Source organism: Fusarium subglutinans (genome assembly GCF_013396075.1).
Source record: "Fusarium subglutinans strain NRRL 66333 chromosome Unknown NRRL66333_c0000126, whole genome shotgun sequence".
In the NCBI taxonomy this organism is placed as follows: Eukaryota; Fungi; Ascomycota; class Sordariomycetes; order Hypocreales; family Nectriaceae; genus Fusarium; species Fusarium subglutinans.
The window spans coordinates 34079-51126 of NW_023502189.1; the positions used below are offsets into that span (position 1 = coordinate 34079).

Sequence of the window (17048 nt, forward strand, 5' to 3'; positions counted from 1 at the left end):
GATTATCACATCAATAATAAACAAATCAACTCCGAACTCGGGCATTCTTGGCTACCTGTGCCATCTGACTCTTTCTCTTAACTGGCTTGACTCGCTTGCCCCGATTCGCTTCAAAGGCCTGCTCATTCTTGTCCTGCTTATACGTCTCCTCCAGCATTGGACAGCTCATCTTGATGTGATTGATAAGCGCTGTTGGCTCCGGAGTCGTTTCCTTGCAAAAAGGGCATCGGTACCTGTTGTCGTTGTTGAGAAAGTCGCAGGGGACAAGATCGGCTCTTTCTGTTTGAACTAGCTCCAGGAGTGCTTTACGAACATTAGGAGAGAGCTCGGGGAGGAAGGGATCTAGAGCCCGATTGCGTCTCGGACCCTGATCAGGCTCATGCGACTGATAGGACCGTGGTGTAGAATTTGCTATCTGCGGGCTACCAGCGAGTGCATACTGCTGGAGTTGGGGCTGGCATGCGCTCTCGGAATGTCTTCGAAGGTGACCTTGTGGACGATTAGGTTGGGCGTACTGGTGTGCAGACGGTGCTGATGACTGGTAGCCTGTGCTCGAATAGTTTGGCAGCATGGTCGGCAAGGGGGCGTGAAAAGGCATGGCTTGAGTGTAGCTTGAATTTGGCCTACGCGGTTCTGTGTGCCCTAGGATTGGTGACATCGTAGCTAGGGGAGGACGCATGTTGCTTGCCGTGTGCGGCCTGGAAATCTCGGCCGCAGATAAACGCGGTGATTGCATAATAGGCGGCGTAGGCTGTTGATGTCCTGTATAGTGTCCTGGTCGAGCCCCCACAGCGGTCTGAGGCGGCGAGATCATGTTAGGACCTGTGTGGGCTTCAGATCGAGGACGAGAGATATTTGATAATCGGATAGGCGGTAATTGATTTTCCGCTGTTGACGACTGCGGTGACAAGGTACCAGTTAATGCATGACGCTGGGAAACATAACCATTGCCCTGCATCTCAGGGCTTCGGTGGGGAAAATGACTGAAGGGTTGGTGTGGCGACGGGGGCGGCTGCACTGGAACAGCATAGGGACGCCGCGGTGATGGAGCAGGGCCATGATTTGGCTGCCTTTCATAGACTGAAGCATGGTGAGGAATATCCCCAGGAACTTGTCGGGGAGAGTACATCGGCTGCGACCCAGGATGCCCTTGGAAACTGGACTGAGGTCGCTGAACTTCTGCCGCCAGTTGATGGGGAGACGGCATAGCCTGTGATCTAATTTGCATTTGGGATGCAGAGCCGGGTCGCGATATAGATCGAGCAGCCAGACGAGGAGAAGGCATAGGCTGTGGCCCAACATGCCCCGAAGAACCAGGTCTCGATAGAGTCGCCTGTTGTTGGGCTAACATCGTATTGGGGAGATAGTGTCCTTCTAGAGGGACATTCATAGGCGGCAAGCGGGGTGAGTTATGGTGTACTGGGGAAGTAGGCCGAGAAGCATATCTGGCAGTTGGCTGACCTGAGGGTATTTGTGCTGGTCGTTCTGGCTGAGCTACTGGGGTGTTCTCGGCCCCAGAAGAAGACTGGGAGGAAGGACTGGGAGCCAATTTTGGTAACGGCATGGCCTTGGGAGCTTCGCGTCTCTTTACTGGTGAAGCAGAAGGCCTAGGTGATGGTCTTTCCTGAGGGAGCGGACGACGCGCAGGCCGGGCTTCAGGTCTGGCAGCAGACATAACTGGCGGTGTTGGCGTTATCTGTGCAGGTTCTATTTGCCCTTCATGAGCTGCTGGTATTTGTGTAGGACTGGTCGCTGCTGCTTGCTGTCCAGGTGTCATGGACTGTGACCGCGCTTGATCGACTGCTTGACGGTTAAGCAAGACAATCTCGACTGTGGGCTTGGATGGTGCCTTGGGCTTTATCGCACACGGAACTTGGTTAGGTCGGGGACTGTTTCTCAAATCCTGTGCAGGCGCCTTGGGTTGAGCTGCATGAGGATGTCTCAAGACTTCAGAGCGATTCTGAGCATCTTCTGGCAGTGGACTATCTACTTGTGAGTGGCGGGGTGGTGCCAGGACCTGCGATGTCGGCCGTACGTTGTGTGGCTTTTCGCCGTTAGACACAGCAGGTCCAGGAGACATTGCTACTTGCGCTGCGGGCTCCATTTGCGCTGTAGGGGCACGGAACGGTGGCTTCGAAGGCGATGGTTGAGATGAAGGTGGGCGGGATAATGTCGAGGGCCTGGCCGTTGGAGGTTGTGATGATGGCGGCGGTTGTGAAATTGCCATTGGCTGAGATGGTGCAGGCCGACGTGCAAGAGCCGATGATGGTGACGTTCCTAATCGCTGTGGTGTCGTCGATGCCCATGAGTTATCCAGTGGCCATGACGAGACTGGGTGCTGTAACCCTGAAGGAGGGTGTTGCGATGTTGGTGAGCGTACTACTGATGACTGAGAAGAAGGCGGAGGCTGCGACATCATTGGAAGCTGTAAAGGAGTTGAGGCAGACGGCGCTGTGGGTGAGAACGGTATTGTAGCTGGCGGTGACATTGCGGGCGGTCGAGATACAACAGGTGACATTGATAGCGATGACATTCGTGACTGCGCAGCGAGTGCGTTGCGATTCGGTGTCCCTGATCTAGCTCGTCTCGAAGCAGGTTGAATCTGCGGCCGTGATTCAACGACATCGCTTGGAATACCCTCTGATAAGGAAGAAGCTCGACCCATTTCAGCGTACGAGAGGCGTGGCCGTGGAGTCTCATCGTTTGAAGATTCCGTAGCGACAGAAGAGCGCTGAGGTTGACTGGCCTCCCGTGTCTCATCACTAGAATCGTTTTCCGTACGAGTAACACTGGTTGTCTCAGGCGTAGGCGAGGCAGGCAAGCTTTCTTCCTGTTTTGTGTTGACTACGTCGTTTGCTGTGCGAGAAGGACTAATTGTCTCGTGGACAGGTGTAGGTGTCGGCTTTTGATCGAGTTCTCTCTGTTCAGACTGTGAAAATTGGAATTCCAGATCCTCGCCTGCAGTTAGGAGATCCGCCAAGTCGACACTGGGTAAACGTTCTTCTCTTGCTTCATGAGATGAGCTCTCCTGCACTCGGTCTGTCGTAACTTCTTCCGGTTCCTTTGCGGAGGTCACGTTTTCGGCTGGATCCTCCTGAGTATCAAAAATAATCTCCTGATCGTCCCTATCAGACTGAGAGTCATTCTGCTGCAGAGGCTCCGGGGTTGAATCTTCTGAAGTTTCCATTACGACATCCTCGCTGTCCTCGATTGCCTGTTGAGCAGCGCTTTCGGAAGGGCTTTCCTCTAAACTCATGGTGATATCTTCGTCTTCGACGGTTTCAGGCTGTACGGGTGACTCGGCGACTTTGTCGGGTTCTGGTTCAGTGCCCGGCGCTTCTTCAACATCCATTTGGGTATCCTTCTGCACTTCTTCAGATTCCACCGTGGCATTATTCTGCACTTCTTTGGGCTCTGGTAGTATGCCCTGCCCTTCTCCAGATTCAAGCCTGGCGTCCTTCTGAGCTTCTACAAGCTCTTTTTGAACGTCCTGCTCGTTTTCGGACTCTAGTTCAGTGTCTTGCGCTTCTTCGGTTTCCATCTGGGCGCCTTGTGTTTCTTCAGGCTCTATTTGAGTCTGCTGCTCTTCTTCGGGTGATTCTTCGGTGTCCTTCCGCGTTTCTTCAGGCTCTGGTAGAATGCACTGTTCTTCTTCAGGTGCTCCCCCGGTGTCCTTCAGCGTTTCGTCAGTCTGCCCAGTTACGTCTGCATCTTCAGCCTCATCAGCCTCATCAGCAGCATCAGCTTCTGGAGCTGTGTTGGGTGTAACGGCCTCAGCGTTCTGAGCAGGTTGAAAGTCTGTTGAAAACTCTGCAACTGGTGACCGAGGAGCAAGATCCGACGTGGAGTCTACAGAAAGGCTATGTTAGAAACCTTACCTCATACGCAGTCAAGATACTTACTATCATCAGCCGAGTCTGGAATCTCGTCACTTGAACCCAACCGCTTGGGCTGCTGTGCTGCCTTCCGCTTCTTAAGATATTCAAAAGCCTGGTCGCTATGCTCAATCATCAACGCCTTGTCCTCATCCCAAGGTTGAATTTCGTCGATGGGAATCCAAGCAACATGGCAAAGGTCAGGAAACTCAAGGCCCTCAAAGAACATGAATGGAAAGTGCTGTTCTGAAGCGTCCTCCCCGCCATCTTCATAACCCTCTGCCCAGGAGAATGACTTGCTGGAGGTGTCGTATTCATAGCAAGGCGGTATGTTGTTAAGTAGCCCCAAGGCCTCGAGGGATTCTTCTATGCCAACGGATTCGGGATCTTGCAAGGGGATATGCAGACCACAATACCACTGTTTCGATGAGGACCAGTAGATGATGTAGACATCTCCAGGAACCAAGTCGCGAGGATTGAATGCGCTGCGGGACTTGCGACTTGACCGGCCCTTTTTCGCGGCGTTGCTGGCTTTCTTACGCGGTGTCTTGGGTGAAGGCGAATCAGTGACTCGAATAAAGTCTCGCGCTCCTCTGTCACCTTTTTGAAAGGCTTCCGTGGCGACTTTGTTGTTTTGAATGAGTTTTTCATCGTCGCAGCCAATAACCTCATAACCAAAGTGCTGAACAACAGTCTCGAATGAAGGGTCCTCATGCTGGGGATGGGCTTCTGATAAATGGGCCAAACCGGACTGTAATGGATTGTCGTTAAAGTCGATGTCGTGATGCTCACAGCGTAAGATGTAAAACTTGGGCGGGCGCACAGGATCCTCGTGCTCGGGGACCCGGATAATGGTGTGCTTCTTGGCGGCGCGTCTGTTTTGGTAGACGGCGTTGAAATGTATGGAATTTCTGTTACCTTGAATGCGCGGTCGCTTGTGAGAAATGGCGGAGCTGGGGCCTCGCTTCCTCTTCTTACGCGTCTCTGGCTGTGAAATGAGGGTAAAGTTAGCATACGATGAGGGCGCACGCGTAAGCACAAAGCGATGGCTGATGATGAGAATGAGAATGAGGAATCAATCAATCGGACGGACCTCAAAAACTCCATTACGATCTGGGGTGAGCACCGCCCCTCCCCTCTTCATTCGCATTCGCGGCCTGCGCGGTGTGTCCGGATCAGCATCAGGCGAATCTCCAGGGAGACCTAGGGCCGAAGTGTCGACGCCCATGTTGCCGTTGATGGGGAGGCCGAAATCTTTATAAAGGTTGAAGAAGTTGTTCATGAGAGAATTTGCTTTCATCTCGTCCTCGGGGCGGTACGCCACATGAGCATCCCTGCACGTGCGGTCCCAGTCCGTCTTAAGCGGCCTTAACTCTCTCTCGAGAGCTACCAACGACTCTTGTTTTGCTTGGCGCTGGGCCTCGCTGTCCTCGTCATCCGAGTCGACTCCCTCAAGCTCTTGATACAACTCGTCGGCTTTTGCCTCCAGTTCCTGCAGTTGAAGAGGTTTGTTCAGTATCGGCCTGGCGGGCCAACTGGCTTTGCTGGCTTCCATCAAGGCCTGACACTGTTCAAGCCAGGCCAATCCAGCTGATTGGGCCCGAGAGCCTGCCTCCTCCATGGCTGGTAGTGCGTGCGTGCGGCGCTAAAAAGGAGAACTCTAAAAGGAAAAGGAAAAGTGGATGAAATGACCCAAGACACGCCAGCAAATAATTTAAAAAAGATGGAAACTAAAAAACAATAAAGGCCAACCAACGATGGATGACCAGAAACATGACAACAGAAGAGATCAAAGCCAAAAAAAAGGTTGGGAGGACAATAGAGTATTTTTTTGCAGGAGATATTCGCGAGAGAAATTATGTGTAACCGTCCATCCATCATCAATCACATTTGAATGCTTGATTGCAAACAGAACTGGCCCGTGAAAGCGGTACGGCTAGGTACCTTAGGTGTTAGGCTGCCTGCACTAACGACGGTACATACAGCACAGTGCTGAGTGCAGTGCAGTCATGGCATGGACTTATTTAGTGCCTGGCAAACCTACCTAGTTGAGCAGAACCAAAAAGAAAACGTATTTGCGACGCAACCAATGGCAAACACTCAAAATGTTACCTTGGGCCTGATCAGATGCTGGCTGTTGTTGGGTTGCTTCTCGCTGCGGCATGAGGGTCGGTCTCGGTACCTAGGTAATCTCCAGCTGTTTGCTGAGTGTCATCATGTCTCGAGGACCCCTGTAATTATCTCATTACCGCGTATACACGCAAACCTACGGATAAACGCAAAAGGACACGACACGGTCACTCACGCATCATCTTGTTTGTCCCCTCCTAGTCCCTCTCATCCATCTGCCCTTTTCGTTCCAGTGGCGTCACCTTAGTCTCAGCTCTAATAGTTTGGGGAATGTAAGCCGGTGGCTGACAATTCGATCAATTATGGCCCACCACCCATCATCACTCGCCCTTGCTTGGCACTACTTCGCTCCTATTCCTCCAACCTACAGCCTCTAGCCTAGCCTCCCCTGTCCATGCACTGCAAGGATATACTAATCAATGCACTGACCCACAATCGTGATAACTGTCACGTACAGTATGTGGCCGCCGTAAGCCGTGGCGGTCGAATGATCGCCAGCTACCTGGGTCCATTCAGCGCAACTAGTGAAGGCGAGGCTTGCATTCACTAACTAACTCAGACGACCTAGTTAGACGACTAAACTATCGAAACTGTCGTTATCGTCTCCAACTCGAGAACCTCCGCCTCTTGACTATCCTTCAGCGACCCTAGTCCGATCCTCTCAAAGAGCTCGGGCTGTGTCGCTGACCGCCCCAGCACTAGCCACTCGTGATCTCTTTGCCCCTTATCCCCGAACGGAAATGCCCCAAGTCTCAGCACCCAACATCGAATCGCTGCATTACCCGTGGTGGGCTCGGTCAGGTGGTGTGTATCCTCAGAACTCCGCTTTCGGTTTAGCCGCTTCAGCTCCTCTGCTACATCGCTTCCCTTGTACTCGCGGCTTCTTCTGCACACTGAGACTTCGCTGCCGTTTACGATTGTTGAGAGGCTCGTATCGGCGGAAAACCACAGAAGAGCCCGCCCAAGACGCACCGCGTACCAATCATACGGGCCCCGACTCTCGAGATACCCCATCGCCAGTGGCCCGCTGATTATCATCTTGCTGCTGGTGACTCTTCCAAGTGGCGCCTCAGGACCTGTTACTGCATTGATCTCCAGCACAGTAGCGGCCTTTTCATATGGCCATTTTCCGTTCCTAAAACACAGGTAATCGACCTCTCCCGTGATTGAAGCCCAACTAAAGCTCGGGGCGATGTAAGATGAGTTGGCAGCTTGAATCCTACTGGCTGATGGCCTCCGCCACAACAAATCCAGATCAATGTTATCAGTCCATAGACCAGCCACGTAATCTGACCCGATCTTCTTCTGGACTGAAGCGGCTATAGCAGATATCGCTGGAAGCTTATCGCCGGGTTGTGTGAGGTTTCTTTTAGAGTAATTCTCAATGACTTTGTGCCAGAAATTAAAGGCTTCACCTTGTCGCGATATTTGACTCAATGGCGTCCCTCCAAATTCACGCTGATGATTCAGTTTGGATCCGCATTCGCAGAATATTGCCTCTTTGCACGTCCATGCCATCTCCATCACGGATATAGACAGAAGCCGGGTTGATAGGACCTTCTCCTGCAACGTCCAGCCTCGCTGAGTGAGAGGTTCCACGAGCGGCTGTTGATCTGTACTGTGAGATGGTCTCCACTTCCAATGAGCACCGGTTGCTTGCATGAGCCTTACTTTCAGTAATATCGGAGGCCCCCTTTCACTTCTCATTGATTCGCTGTAGATCGCGCACTGGTCCTGAGCCGCTCGCGGTGGTGGCTTGAGCTGAGGCCGCAAAAAGTGACTGGTCACAGACGTTGATGACGAGGCTGCAATGGTTAAGAAAGCGTTGGCGTATGTATCGGCCATCCTGGAGCATTCTCGTTCCCAGTCGGCTTCAGAGTCTTGGATGATGCAGAGTGCATCTATCCATAAATATCTTACCCCGAGTTCTCGAGTAAATGCAATTGCGTCAGTATAAGCTGCTGGAAGTTCCTCAAGTCCAGTCCCAGTCTTCAGGTTCTCCAAATTCCCAGTCAAGGCTTTGATAGATGGATTTCTACCCCAGCAGTAGCTGAGTGCGACATATTTCTCAGGTTTGAGAACCTCTGATTCAACCAGACGAACTTCACCATCTCCAGGGCTCCCTATGTCTAAAATGCGGGTTGGCAAAGTAGAGTTGTCTTGCTTGCAGAGCTTATGGTCATTGATACAGTTATAGAAACAAGCGTTGACGAAGCTTAAGCCTTCGCGTGATAGATGGTCATCACAAATGTCTGGCAAAGGTTTGACTCGTTTCCAAGTCTCTCCTTGAGCTGGATATACTTGTTAGTCCGCTATCGTTGGTCTTTAGATGGCTAGACAATTCATACCATAGTCAGTATAGAATTGCAAGAACATTTGCGAGCGCTCAGGATCGCCGAATAATATCTCTGGATTTCCTTGTCCAATCGGAAGTCGAAGGTAAAGCTGAATTCCCATCCGATTCTCGGTCCCCAACAAGCCTGAATATGTGAGACTCTTGACAATGAATGCGCAACAGTCACAACCTGAAATCGCCGCGCTTTCGAACTGTAGGATATCTCGAAGCACCAATACTACGAGCTCTTTTGAGTCAACTCTGACATCATTGTTGGAACCTGGTGTTACGAAGTCTGGATCGAAATTGAAACAAGATGGACAAGGTTCGTGAGACATAGCTGAAGGGCTCTGGTGGTCTTCCATGACATCCGCCATGAATCAAGATTCAAGAATAATCGAGGTGACGATTCGTCTCACCGATTCTCCACACGAACTACGGACATCTATCTTTTAGCACGTGATACCCACCAAGCAGAATGATACTCTTACTCAGCTAACAATGCAAAAAGTGAAACTTCTAATCTAGAAAAGCAATATCTACGCCGCTGATGAATCCCTTTTTTTGTTGATAATTATCGCTGAATACAAAACAACACCGTGTCTAGCAGTCAGGCACACTGACTGGAATATTAATGTGAACGCTCGTAGCCAATCCACTCAAACTCGTTTCCTTGAACTCGTTCCTCATTCCCTTGGCCGTCAGCCGCATCGCCCGGATAGCGTCGTCCAGCCTCACGCGCTGCGTGCCTGTTTCACTGCTAAGCGCCAGGTTGGCGCTGGAGATGGCCTTTGTCGCGCCCAGCGCGTTTCTCTCGATGCAAGGAGCTTGGACGAGTCCGCCGATGGGATCGCATGTCAGTCCGAGGTTGTGTTCGATACCGATTTCTGCGGCTTGCTCGATTGTTTCAGGGCTGGCTCCCATGCAGGCAGCGAAAGCGCCAGCGGCCATGGAGCAGGCAACGCCGACCTCCGCCATACATCCTCCTTCGGCGGCTGAGATAGTGGCACCTCGCTTATAAAGCATACCGATCGCGGCAGCAGTGAGCAGGAACGTGGGGATATCTCGTTCAGGATCGTCGCTGATGAACTCTGTGGTGTACTTGAGCACAGCTGGAATAATGCCTGCGGCGCCATTGGTGGGAGCGGTGACGATTCGACCGCCGCCAGCGTTGGTTTCATTGACAGCAATAGCATAGACAGACAAATAGTCCATGGTGGGGAATGTCGTCCGGCGAGAAGGAGCTGGAGCGATGGGGTGATCCAGAGAACCGTGAATCCGTGGCGGACCGCGCTTCCGAAGGCCTCCAGCCTTGAACTTCTCTGGCACCAACGGAGATGAAGTCGCTGGTAGAGCTTTCGGTGATGAGCCCGCGCCATCTTCGTTGATGTTGCCGTCGGGCGAAGAGAACTTGTGCTCGAGTTGAGCAGCTGAGGTATCAGCAGTCGACGAGGGATACAAGCCTCGAGTCAATCGGCGGTAGAGCGCCGGCGCTCGTCGATGCAGCTTGAGGGATCCAGGAAGCTTGGAGCCCGTTGGTGCCTGGACACTTTCCAGGATACTAGCATCCATGACTCCCCAAATCTTGAAGATTTTTCGATAAATGTCCTCATCGGTATATCCTAGACTCTTCTCATTCTCATACACCAATTGCGCGATAGTGAGATTGTGTTTGCGACAGAGTGAAAGCAGACTAGCGGCATCTCGGAATGGATACCGCGGATGCGGCGATGAGCTGGTGTCCTTGGTCTCGGACTTGACATCGGTAGAGAGGCCGGTTGGCTCAGGCGAGTCTCCGAGGAGAGCTGTCGGGCCCTCATTGGCTTCCTCAAGGGCCTTGACTTCGGTGCCGGTTCGTCGATCTCCCGCGGCATCTGAGCGCCGGATTTCCTTGTAGTACATGTTCTCGGCCAAATCAGCCGGGTGAGCTGCCGTGTCCGAATCTCCGACTTCGAGTTGAGCGGGGGCGTTTGCGGAGAGGGTTTCTTGGGGTGCGATACTAAGAGCACCGTTGACAACGAAACCGCCGCCTACACTGAACATATCGTTGGTGGCTATGACATAGCCTTCCTTGTCGTAGACAGTGAAGCGCATGCCGTTGCTGTGTTGGGGAAGCTTACGACCCCATTCCCAGATGAATTCCTTCTCATAGTCGAAATCAATCTCCTTACCTTTGGATCCATCTGCGGCCAGCCCACGTGCTAGGAAAATCTTCTTACTGGACTTGATCTCTTCGAAGCGGCTGGGCACGTAGCCTGTGTCGACCGTCTCGACATCGGCGCCTTCGAGACCAAGGAGTAGAGCCGAAGGAGTCATATGACCTTCACCTGTGAGAGCTAGACTCCCATAAATGGCGACGCGGATTTTGTTGACTTTTTGGAGCAAATTGGCGTCGATCAAATCGTTGACAAAAATGTTGCCAGCACGCATGGGCCCAACAGTATGAGAAGATGAGGGACCAATGCCGATAGAAAACAGATCGAAAGTGGAAATAACAGCATGTTCATGATCCGCTTCGCTGTACGAGCCCGCATCTTCATCCTGCTCGTCCTGACTTCTTCGTGGCCGTGTTGTGCTGAAAAGTCGATATCTCTGGCGTCCCAACAAAGTTGCTGATGGCGGTGTCGAGCGAGCGATAGGCCCCCTTACAACGGTAGCAAGGGATCGGGGAGATAGACATTGTCTCGACGCCCGAAGCAGCGAAAGCTGCCTTATCCCTGCGCGACTCATTGCAGGTTCTGAAAAATGTGAGAAAATGTTTCTTCCTTCAATTGACGGATCTTAAAAAGTGTTTCCCTTTTTTGTGTTGGGTGTATTATTATATCGTAAGCCAAGAAACGTGGACCGCGCATTGCCAACAAGGTTATCCTCATTGGCCACGTCGCGTCGAGATCCTTATCTAGGAGCGGAATATCTTGTGCCCAGCGAATCATATTTAGCCGCGCTTATCTCCGGACTCGCTGCCGGCGGTGGGTCGGTCGACATACCGGCAACCGGTCACGTGTCGGATATACGTACCAATCATCTGCTACCCCAGACCGATGTCTTCCGGTTTGCTTCACCGAAGTGACACGCCTTCCAAAAACATCCGGGGTATTATTATCTAGTTGCATCAAAACACCCTTAACATTACGTTATTTGTCGATATTGGGGATAGTTCACACCCAAATTGGTGGATTGCGGGGTACAAAGTCATGGAAACTTTAGTCACAGCGTAGGGTACCTACCCTATTTCAAGTCACAGAATAATGGAAAATACGATATTATAAGGTTGTAATGACTATAAAACTCGAATGGAGTGTAACTGAAGCTCTCATCAGGGTTCTCAAGGCGGATGTGTGACCAAAGCCATGGGCCAGAGTATCACATGCTATTGGGCATGAAATAGAAACTCAGTCTCTACCTGGATAACATAGCCGCGCTACGAACGAGGTTGCATCATTTAACCGTGTTACTGGATCGGATTGAGTGGAATAGGCAGGTTGCTAAGACAGTGTTTTCCTGGCAATGTCAAAGATTTGCCGCGGATCAACAGCTCCCGTATGGCCAGAATAATAATGCCGCGCTTTGAAAGCCATAAACTAGTCTTCAAAATTGTCAAGCTCATCTTGAGAACATGATCAGGTATATATCTTCTAATCGCATTGATTAGACAACATGTGTGAAACATTTGGCTGTTTGATTCTGGTCGGACTCACCGCCGGTACATATCACAGGTATAATCCGAAGAGCACGACGGCGCAATCTGCATCGAGGCAAACATTGAAGAGTCAATGAAAATTTAGGGACAACATGTTTACTGAACGAAGGCTTAATACCCCTCATGTTTGCTTCTCTCTTGAAGTTGGTTTCTGTAACGATTGATCTCCATGATTTCGTAGACAACAAGAATATCACGAAGTGTTTTCCTTCGCTTTCCAGCTGAGGGCTTCAACGCTGGTGGAAACTATAGGACGAGAGTCTAGTCATTGTTTACACTATTTGCTCATAGAAATAAGGCTGAAAGTTCTATGTATTCGACTGCTGCCTATAAGGTTAAGCTTGAGGTTGTGAACACAGGTGATGAAATAAGGCTGAAAATTCACGAGGCTGATATATTGATAGTTCGAGAGGCTTCCTGCCAGCATAGTACTCTCTGCCAACTCTGGCCACCGAAAGACATTCTGCCACCAATGAATATAATCGTGCCTATGCCTGAGGTCGAGCTGTAAATGAGGCGCAATAGACGACATTCAACTAACGGATTTGAAGAAAGCGACTTCAGCCTTTTTGAATGCGTTCCAATATGCTGGCTTGATATGTCTCGAAGAGATACGGCAGACTTCAGCTAAAAGTCATTGAAATTACGACTAGGATCGATCACTATATGGTCACCAATTCACCAGCAATAACGGTCGAAAGAAACCCAATGAAATTCGCTATGACTATAAAAAAAAATGCTACTGCTCTATGAATCATTTGACAGGCTCATGTTGTACTCCAACTCCCACTCGGCCTTGGGATCTCCTTTTCGTGGCACAAATTTCACTGTTAGGCCATCCTTAACAGCGAAGACACTATCGTTCTCGAGATATCCTGAGTCAGAATCAAAGATCTGAGTAACAACAGACTTGTGGCCCTCAGCAATAACCTGAAACATGTTAGATTAGATCCTCGACGTTTCTGGGATTTTCAGTTGAACATACCATGAAGTGTAGATGGGCAGGGCGGAAAGGATGGCGGTCGAGGAGGTGGAGAAGCTGACCGGCAGGGCCGTCATCAGGAACCTTGAGAAAGTGTCAGATTATAGATCCTTGGCATATTGATGGGACAAAATTGCTTACGGGATAAGGAGTAGGCCGTAGGCAGTAGAAAGAGTATCGTCCCTGGTCATCGGTGATGAACTTGCCACGGAGGTTATGCTCAACCTGCTTCTCGTCCTGCTGCTCGTAGAGACCTAGGAAGAATTAGACTTTGCAAGAAGGAATCTCGAAGATATGACCGTACCGTTGGTGGATGCTTGCCAAACCTCGACAGAGGCATTGGGGATGGGCTTTCCAGTAGCCGCTGATGTCACGGTACCGTAGAGATAGGCGACAACACCATCGCTGGGAGTGTCGAAAGTAATTGTGGTGCCATTCTCACGAGTAGGGGTATCGTGTCTCCAGAAGGGACCCAGGATAGCAGTCTCAGTTGCGGCCACGCCGTTCTTGGCTGCTTGACGGTGTGTAATATCATCAACAAGACTGAAAATTGTTAGTAATAGAATTGGAGGCTGTGAGTAGTAAATTACCTCTCAAGGCCAATAACATCGCACATCAATTGACCCTCATTTCTCTTGTCGTTGCTCATTTGCCCAGCCCAGTTGATCATCTTAACAGCAGACATCCACTCATCGCAAGTGAGCTGTGTCTCGCGCGCAAAGTCGTGCATGTGTTGGATGAAAGATGTCATGACCTCTTTCAGACGAGGGTCAGTCTTGGGACCGAAAGAGTCGATGACCTGCTGTGTGAAGGCCTGGCCGAGACCCTCCTCCTTGGGAGCGCCATTGGCATTTCCGCCAGTCGCTGATGGTGTCATTTTGATAGAGTTTTGTGGGGTATTGATGGAGTTGAGGGGATGGGAGGAAGAGTGTTGGTGACGATGAATTATGCTTGAGTGAATGAAAGAAGAGGCTTTCTAAGAGGTCTTATGAAGTCCCTCTTATCACTGGACTTGTTTCAAAGATGGTGTCGAGCAGATGACTTGACCCCGCATAATTCACAGTCAGCATGGTTCGACGGAGCGGCTAAGGACATCTCCCGAAAGGACATCGGGTGCGCGTTGGGAGTATCAGTGTCCCATGGGGCCAAGCGGCAATGTTGCAGCCATTTTGCGGGGGGAAGTGCCCAACCAATTAGGGGACTGATGATTGCGTTTAGCACTCTCGGCAGAGGCGAGAATGGTGCCACACGCTTTTCGGATGTCGGAGCATGTTTGATCGGATGTACAGCTGAGGGGACGCCCTGACTCCGATTCCGACGCCACGGAATATGGAGCCAAAGATTAGTGTGTCGTACGATGCTGCTAGTGGAAATAAGCCTATTGTAGCCGCTGCAAGTCACCCGGAATACGCCAAAGCCGTCGCAAATTCGCCGTGATAGGAACGGAAGTGAAGGGCATCAATTGTTACAACTTCTTGTCACGCGACAACACAGAATTAGTATCTGCAGTGGGGGGAGAAAGAAGGATAGAGTCTAAATGATCTATGCATGTATCAATTGGCTAGGTAAATGCTAAAACTTAATGCGATACACTACTTTGACAGCTTGCGATCGGCCTCCTCGCCAAAATCCCATGTTGGCTTGTCCGCACCGTTAGGCCGACTCGCTCTCCTGAAGCCAACTTCCAGACCCTCAATTTCCACAACAGGTGGTACGGCCTCCACCTCAGCCTTGTAAGCATTAGAGTACCATTTCTCAACGTATTTATCTCCAGTGAAGAGCTCAGGGAAGACCTGTCGCATCCTCAATAACGCTGTTCCTGAGATCTGGTCCACGCTGTGCGCGTGTCGCAGGGCCAAGAAATCAGGTCCAATATCCTTCCTCAACCTCTCCTTTACTTCCTCAGGATATTGCCCAACCTTGAAGAGAAGCAAGTCGTAGTGAAGAAGCGAGGCCTTTCCATGCCATGATCCACCGCGGGTGGCGCGATGATAGAGACCTAGCAGGGCTGTGATGGCACCAATGCATCCTGTTCCGTAGTCCGAAATGGGGAAGGGAGGTACGACGGGCTCTGACAAGCCCATGAAGCGTCCCTGCTCCCACGCGATTCCACTGACCTATCAATCGGGTTAGTTCGGCCTCCCACTTAGCTGTAGAACAAGGCACTTACACAATCGGCAATCTGCTGCCACCCAGGTCGTCCAGCCCACTCTCCCTCGTAGCCAAAGCAGTTCTCATTGACATACACAAAACCCTTGCCACGCTCCTTAGCAAGTTTCGTAAGTGCAGTAGCGCCATATCCAAGCTTCTCCAAAGCGCCAGGTCGGTATCCGTCGACAACGACATCAGCTTCAGCGAGAAGCTTCTCAAACTCAGCTCTTCCCTCAGGGGACTTCAGGTCTAGCTCTGCAGCGTGCTTGCCCATGTTGCCATCTACCTGGAAGAAAGGAACGTCACTCAAATTGGGACTTGTAATCTTGAGTACATCGGCTCCATACTCTCCGAGAATACGGGTGACGATAGGTCCAGCAATGATACGGCAGAGCTCAAGAACTTTGATGCCTGACAATATCCTCTTTGGGTGCTCTGAACTTGGTGTTAGGGGGCACTTGGGTGTCTCGGCCTCAAGGCTGTCGACAGACCATGGTGGAATCGCCATATTTGTCTTGCCCTGATTGCTTGTTAGATACGCTCTTGTATATGAGAGGTTCAACTTACATGTTGAGTTTTCACAAAATCCTCGTGCTTCAACGCAGGAACTCCGGCCTGTCGACGAGCAGCGTTCATGCTCTCAAGCTCGTCTATCGAGAACTGTCGGACAGCAGGCTCGATAGTATTGACGATACTCTCATGTGTTTGCAAGTCTGGTCTGAAAGGCTCGAGACCAATCATCTTCAGAGTTGTCGAAGCCTCCAAAGATCCATGAATGTGATAATACTCTCCAGCGTTCTTAGTCTCATACAAGTTGGCTGACATGCGGCGGTAAGGATTTGACTGGGCCTGCAGCAAATCCGTATCTTATGATCGTTAGTTCCTTGGCTTGAAAGCCAACAGTTGTGGCGTATAGACGTACCTTTGAGTAGAGCCTTGACGCCAGGGTCAAGCTTTCCAAGACCACCAACCTTGGCCATATAAGCCTGGCAGAGGAAGGCTGTAGTCTTCTCCAAGTTGACATTGATCTTCTTCGGTTGTGATTCACCTTCAACGGTCTTTGCTAGCAGACTAGCGACGGCACCCTCTACTGCCTTAAGCGCAGCGGTTGTCTCCGTCTCCTTGAACGGGATAGGAAAGTATGGCGCATCTCGAGCTGAAGTAAACTCGATGTTGTCCTTGAGCTCCTTCACAGCCGCTGGAAAAGCAACCTCATCGAATTGGCCGCAAAGGTAGTCAAAGATTCTCTTACTTTCCTCCACCGAGGAATAATCGTGCTGGTTAATGCTACCCATTTTGACAGAAGAAACTTATCGGTTATTGGCTAAAAAGAGGCATCCACCCGAGGGCATCTACAGGAGGTTGATTGTTAAAAGGGAGTCTTTATACAGTGACACAGCTCGATTCGTTGAGTGGCGGAAATCGACGGCAGTTCGGACGTAAGCGATAGCCCACTATATCTGTGTGATAACTGCCTAAGATATATGGGTTTTTGGCGATGTGTGACCCATAATGCGCGAAAGATAGTGTCATCAGTGATTGAGTTGGCTGTATAGACCCCATAATTTAGTGGTGCAGGTCGGCTGTGACCCTTGCCGATGGCTTCTCGCCCGGCTTCCGACGCTGAATGTGAGCCATAAAGACCCGCGCTAGAACAGATTGAGGCATTTGTGAGAGACCTCGAGGATTGAAGATAGTATATCGACAACAAAAGATACTCCCATTGTATCAATCGCTGTCAGTTTATTGCTCGGTCTGTCGACATCTCTCATCAATATGCCGTTCATCAAAGTTCAGAATAAGACACTGTTTTACGCCCAAGTGGACGCTGAAACAGCCTCAAAAGATGGCACAATTCTGGTATTCATCCATGGC

General features: G+C 50.7%; 4 protein-coding genes across 4 annotated transcripts; all 4 read right to left on the reverse strand.

The window, feature by feature from the left end:
• Window positions 1–25: 25 nt before the first annotated feature.
• On the reverse strand, window positions 26–5496 carry FSUBG_8863 (uncharacterized protein; the record flags this gene model as incomplete). Its single annotated transcript, XM_036687314.1, has 3 exons — window positions 26–3849; window positions 3903–4863; window positions 4969–5496. 3 exons carry the CDS (start codon window positions 5494–5496, stop codon window positions 26–28), a joined length of 5313 nt encoding a protein of 1770 aa, XP_036535617.1.
• A 1085-nt stretch (window positions 5497–6581) lies between these two features.
• On the reverse strand, window positions 6582–11070 carry FSUBG_8864 (L-serine dehydratase; the record flags this gene model as incomplete). Its single annotated transcript, XM_036687315.1, has 3 exons — window positions 6582–8296; window positions 8354–8620; window positions 8961–11070. 3 exons carry the CDS (start codon window positions 11068–11070, stop codon window positions 6582–6584), a joined length of 4092 nt encoding a protein of 1363 aa, XP_036535618.1.
• A 1717-nt stretch (window positions 11071–12787) lies between these two features.
• FSUBG_8865 (catechol dioxygenase) lies at window positions 12788–13899 on the reverse strand (the record flags this gene model as incomplete). The annotated part of the gene is made up of 5 exons (XM_036687316.1): window positions 12788–12970; window positions 13026–13106; window positions 13164–13276; window positions 13327–13565; window positions 13613–13899. The coding sequence occupies 5 exons, from the start codon at window positions 13897–13899 to the stop codon at window positions 12788–12790; spliced, it is 903 nt and encodes a 300-aa protein (XP_036535619.1).
• Window positions 13900–14614: 715 nt separating this feature from the next.
• FSUBG_8866 (CAIB BAIF family enzyme) lies at window positions 14615–16468 on the reverse strand (the record flags this gene model as incomplete). The annotated part of the gene is made up of 4 exons (XM_036687317.1): window positions 14615–15139; window positions 15193–15693; window positions 15741–16039; window positions 16096–16468. 4 exons carry the CDS (start codon window positions 16466–16468, stop codon window positions 14615–14617), a joined length of 1698 nt encoding a protein of 565 aa, XP_036535620.1.
• Between the last annotated feature and the right edge of the window lie 580 nt (window positions 16469–17048).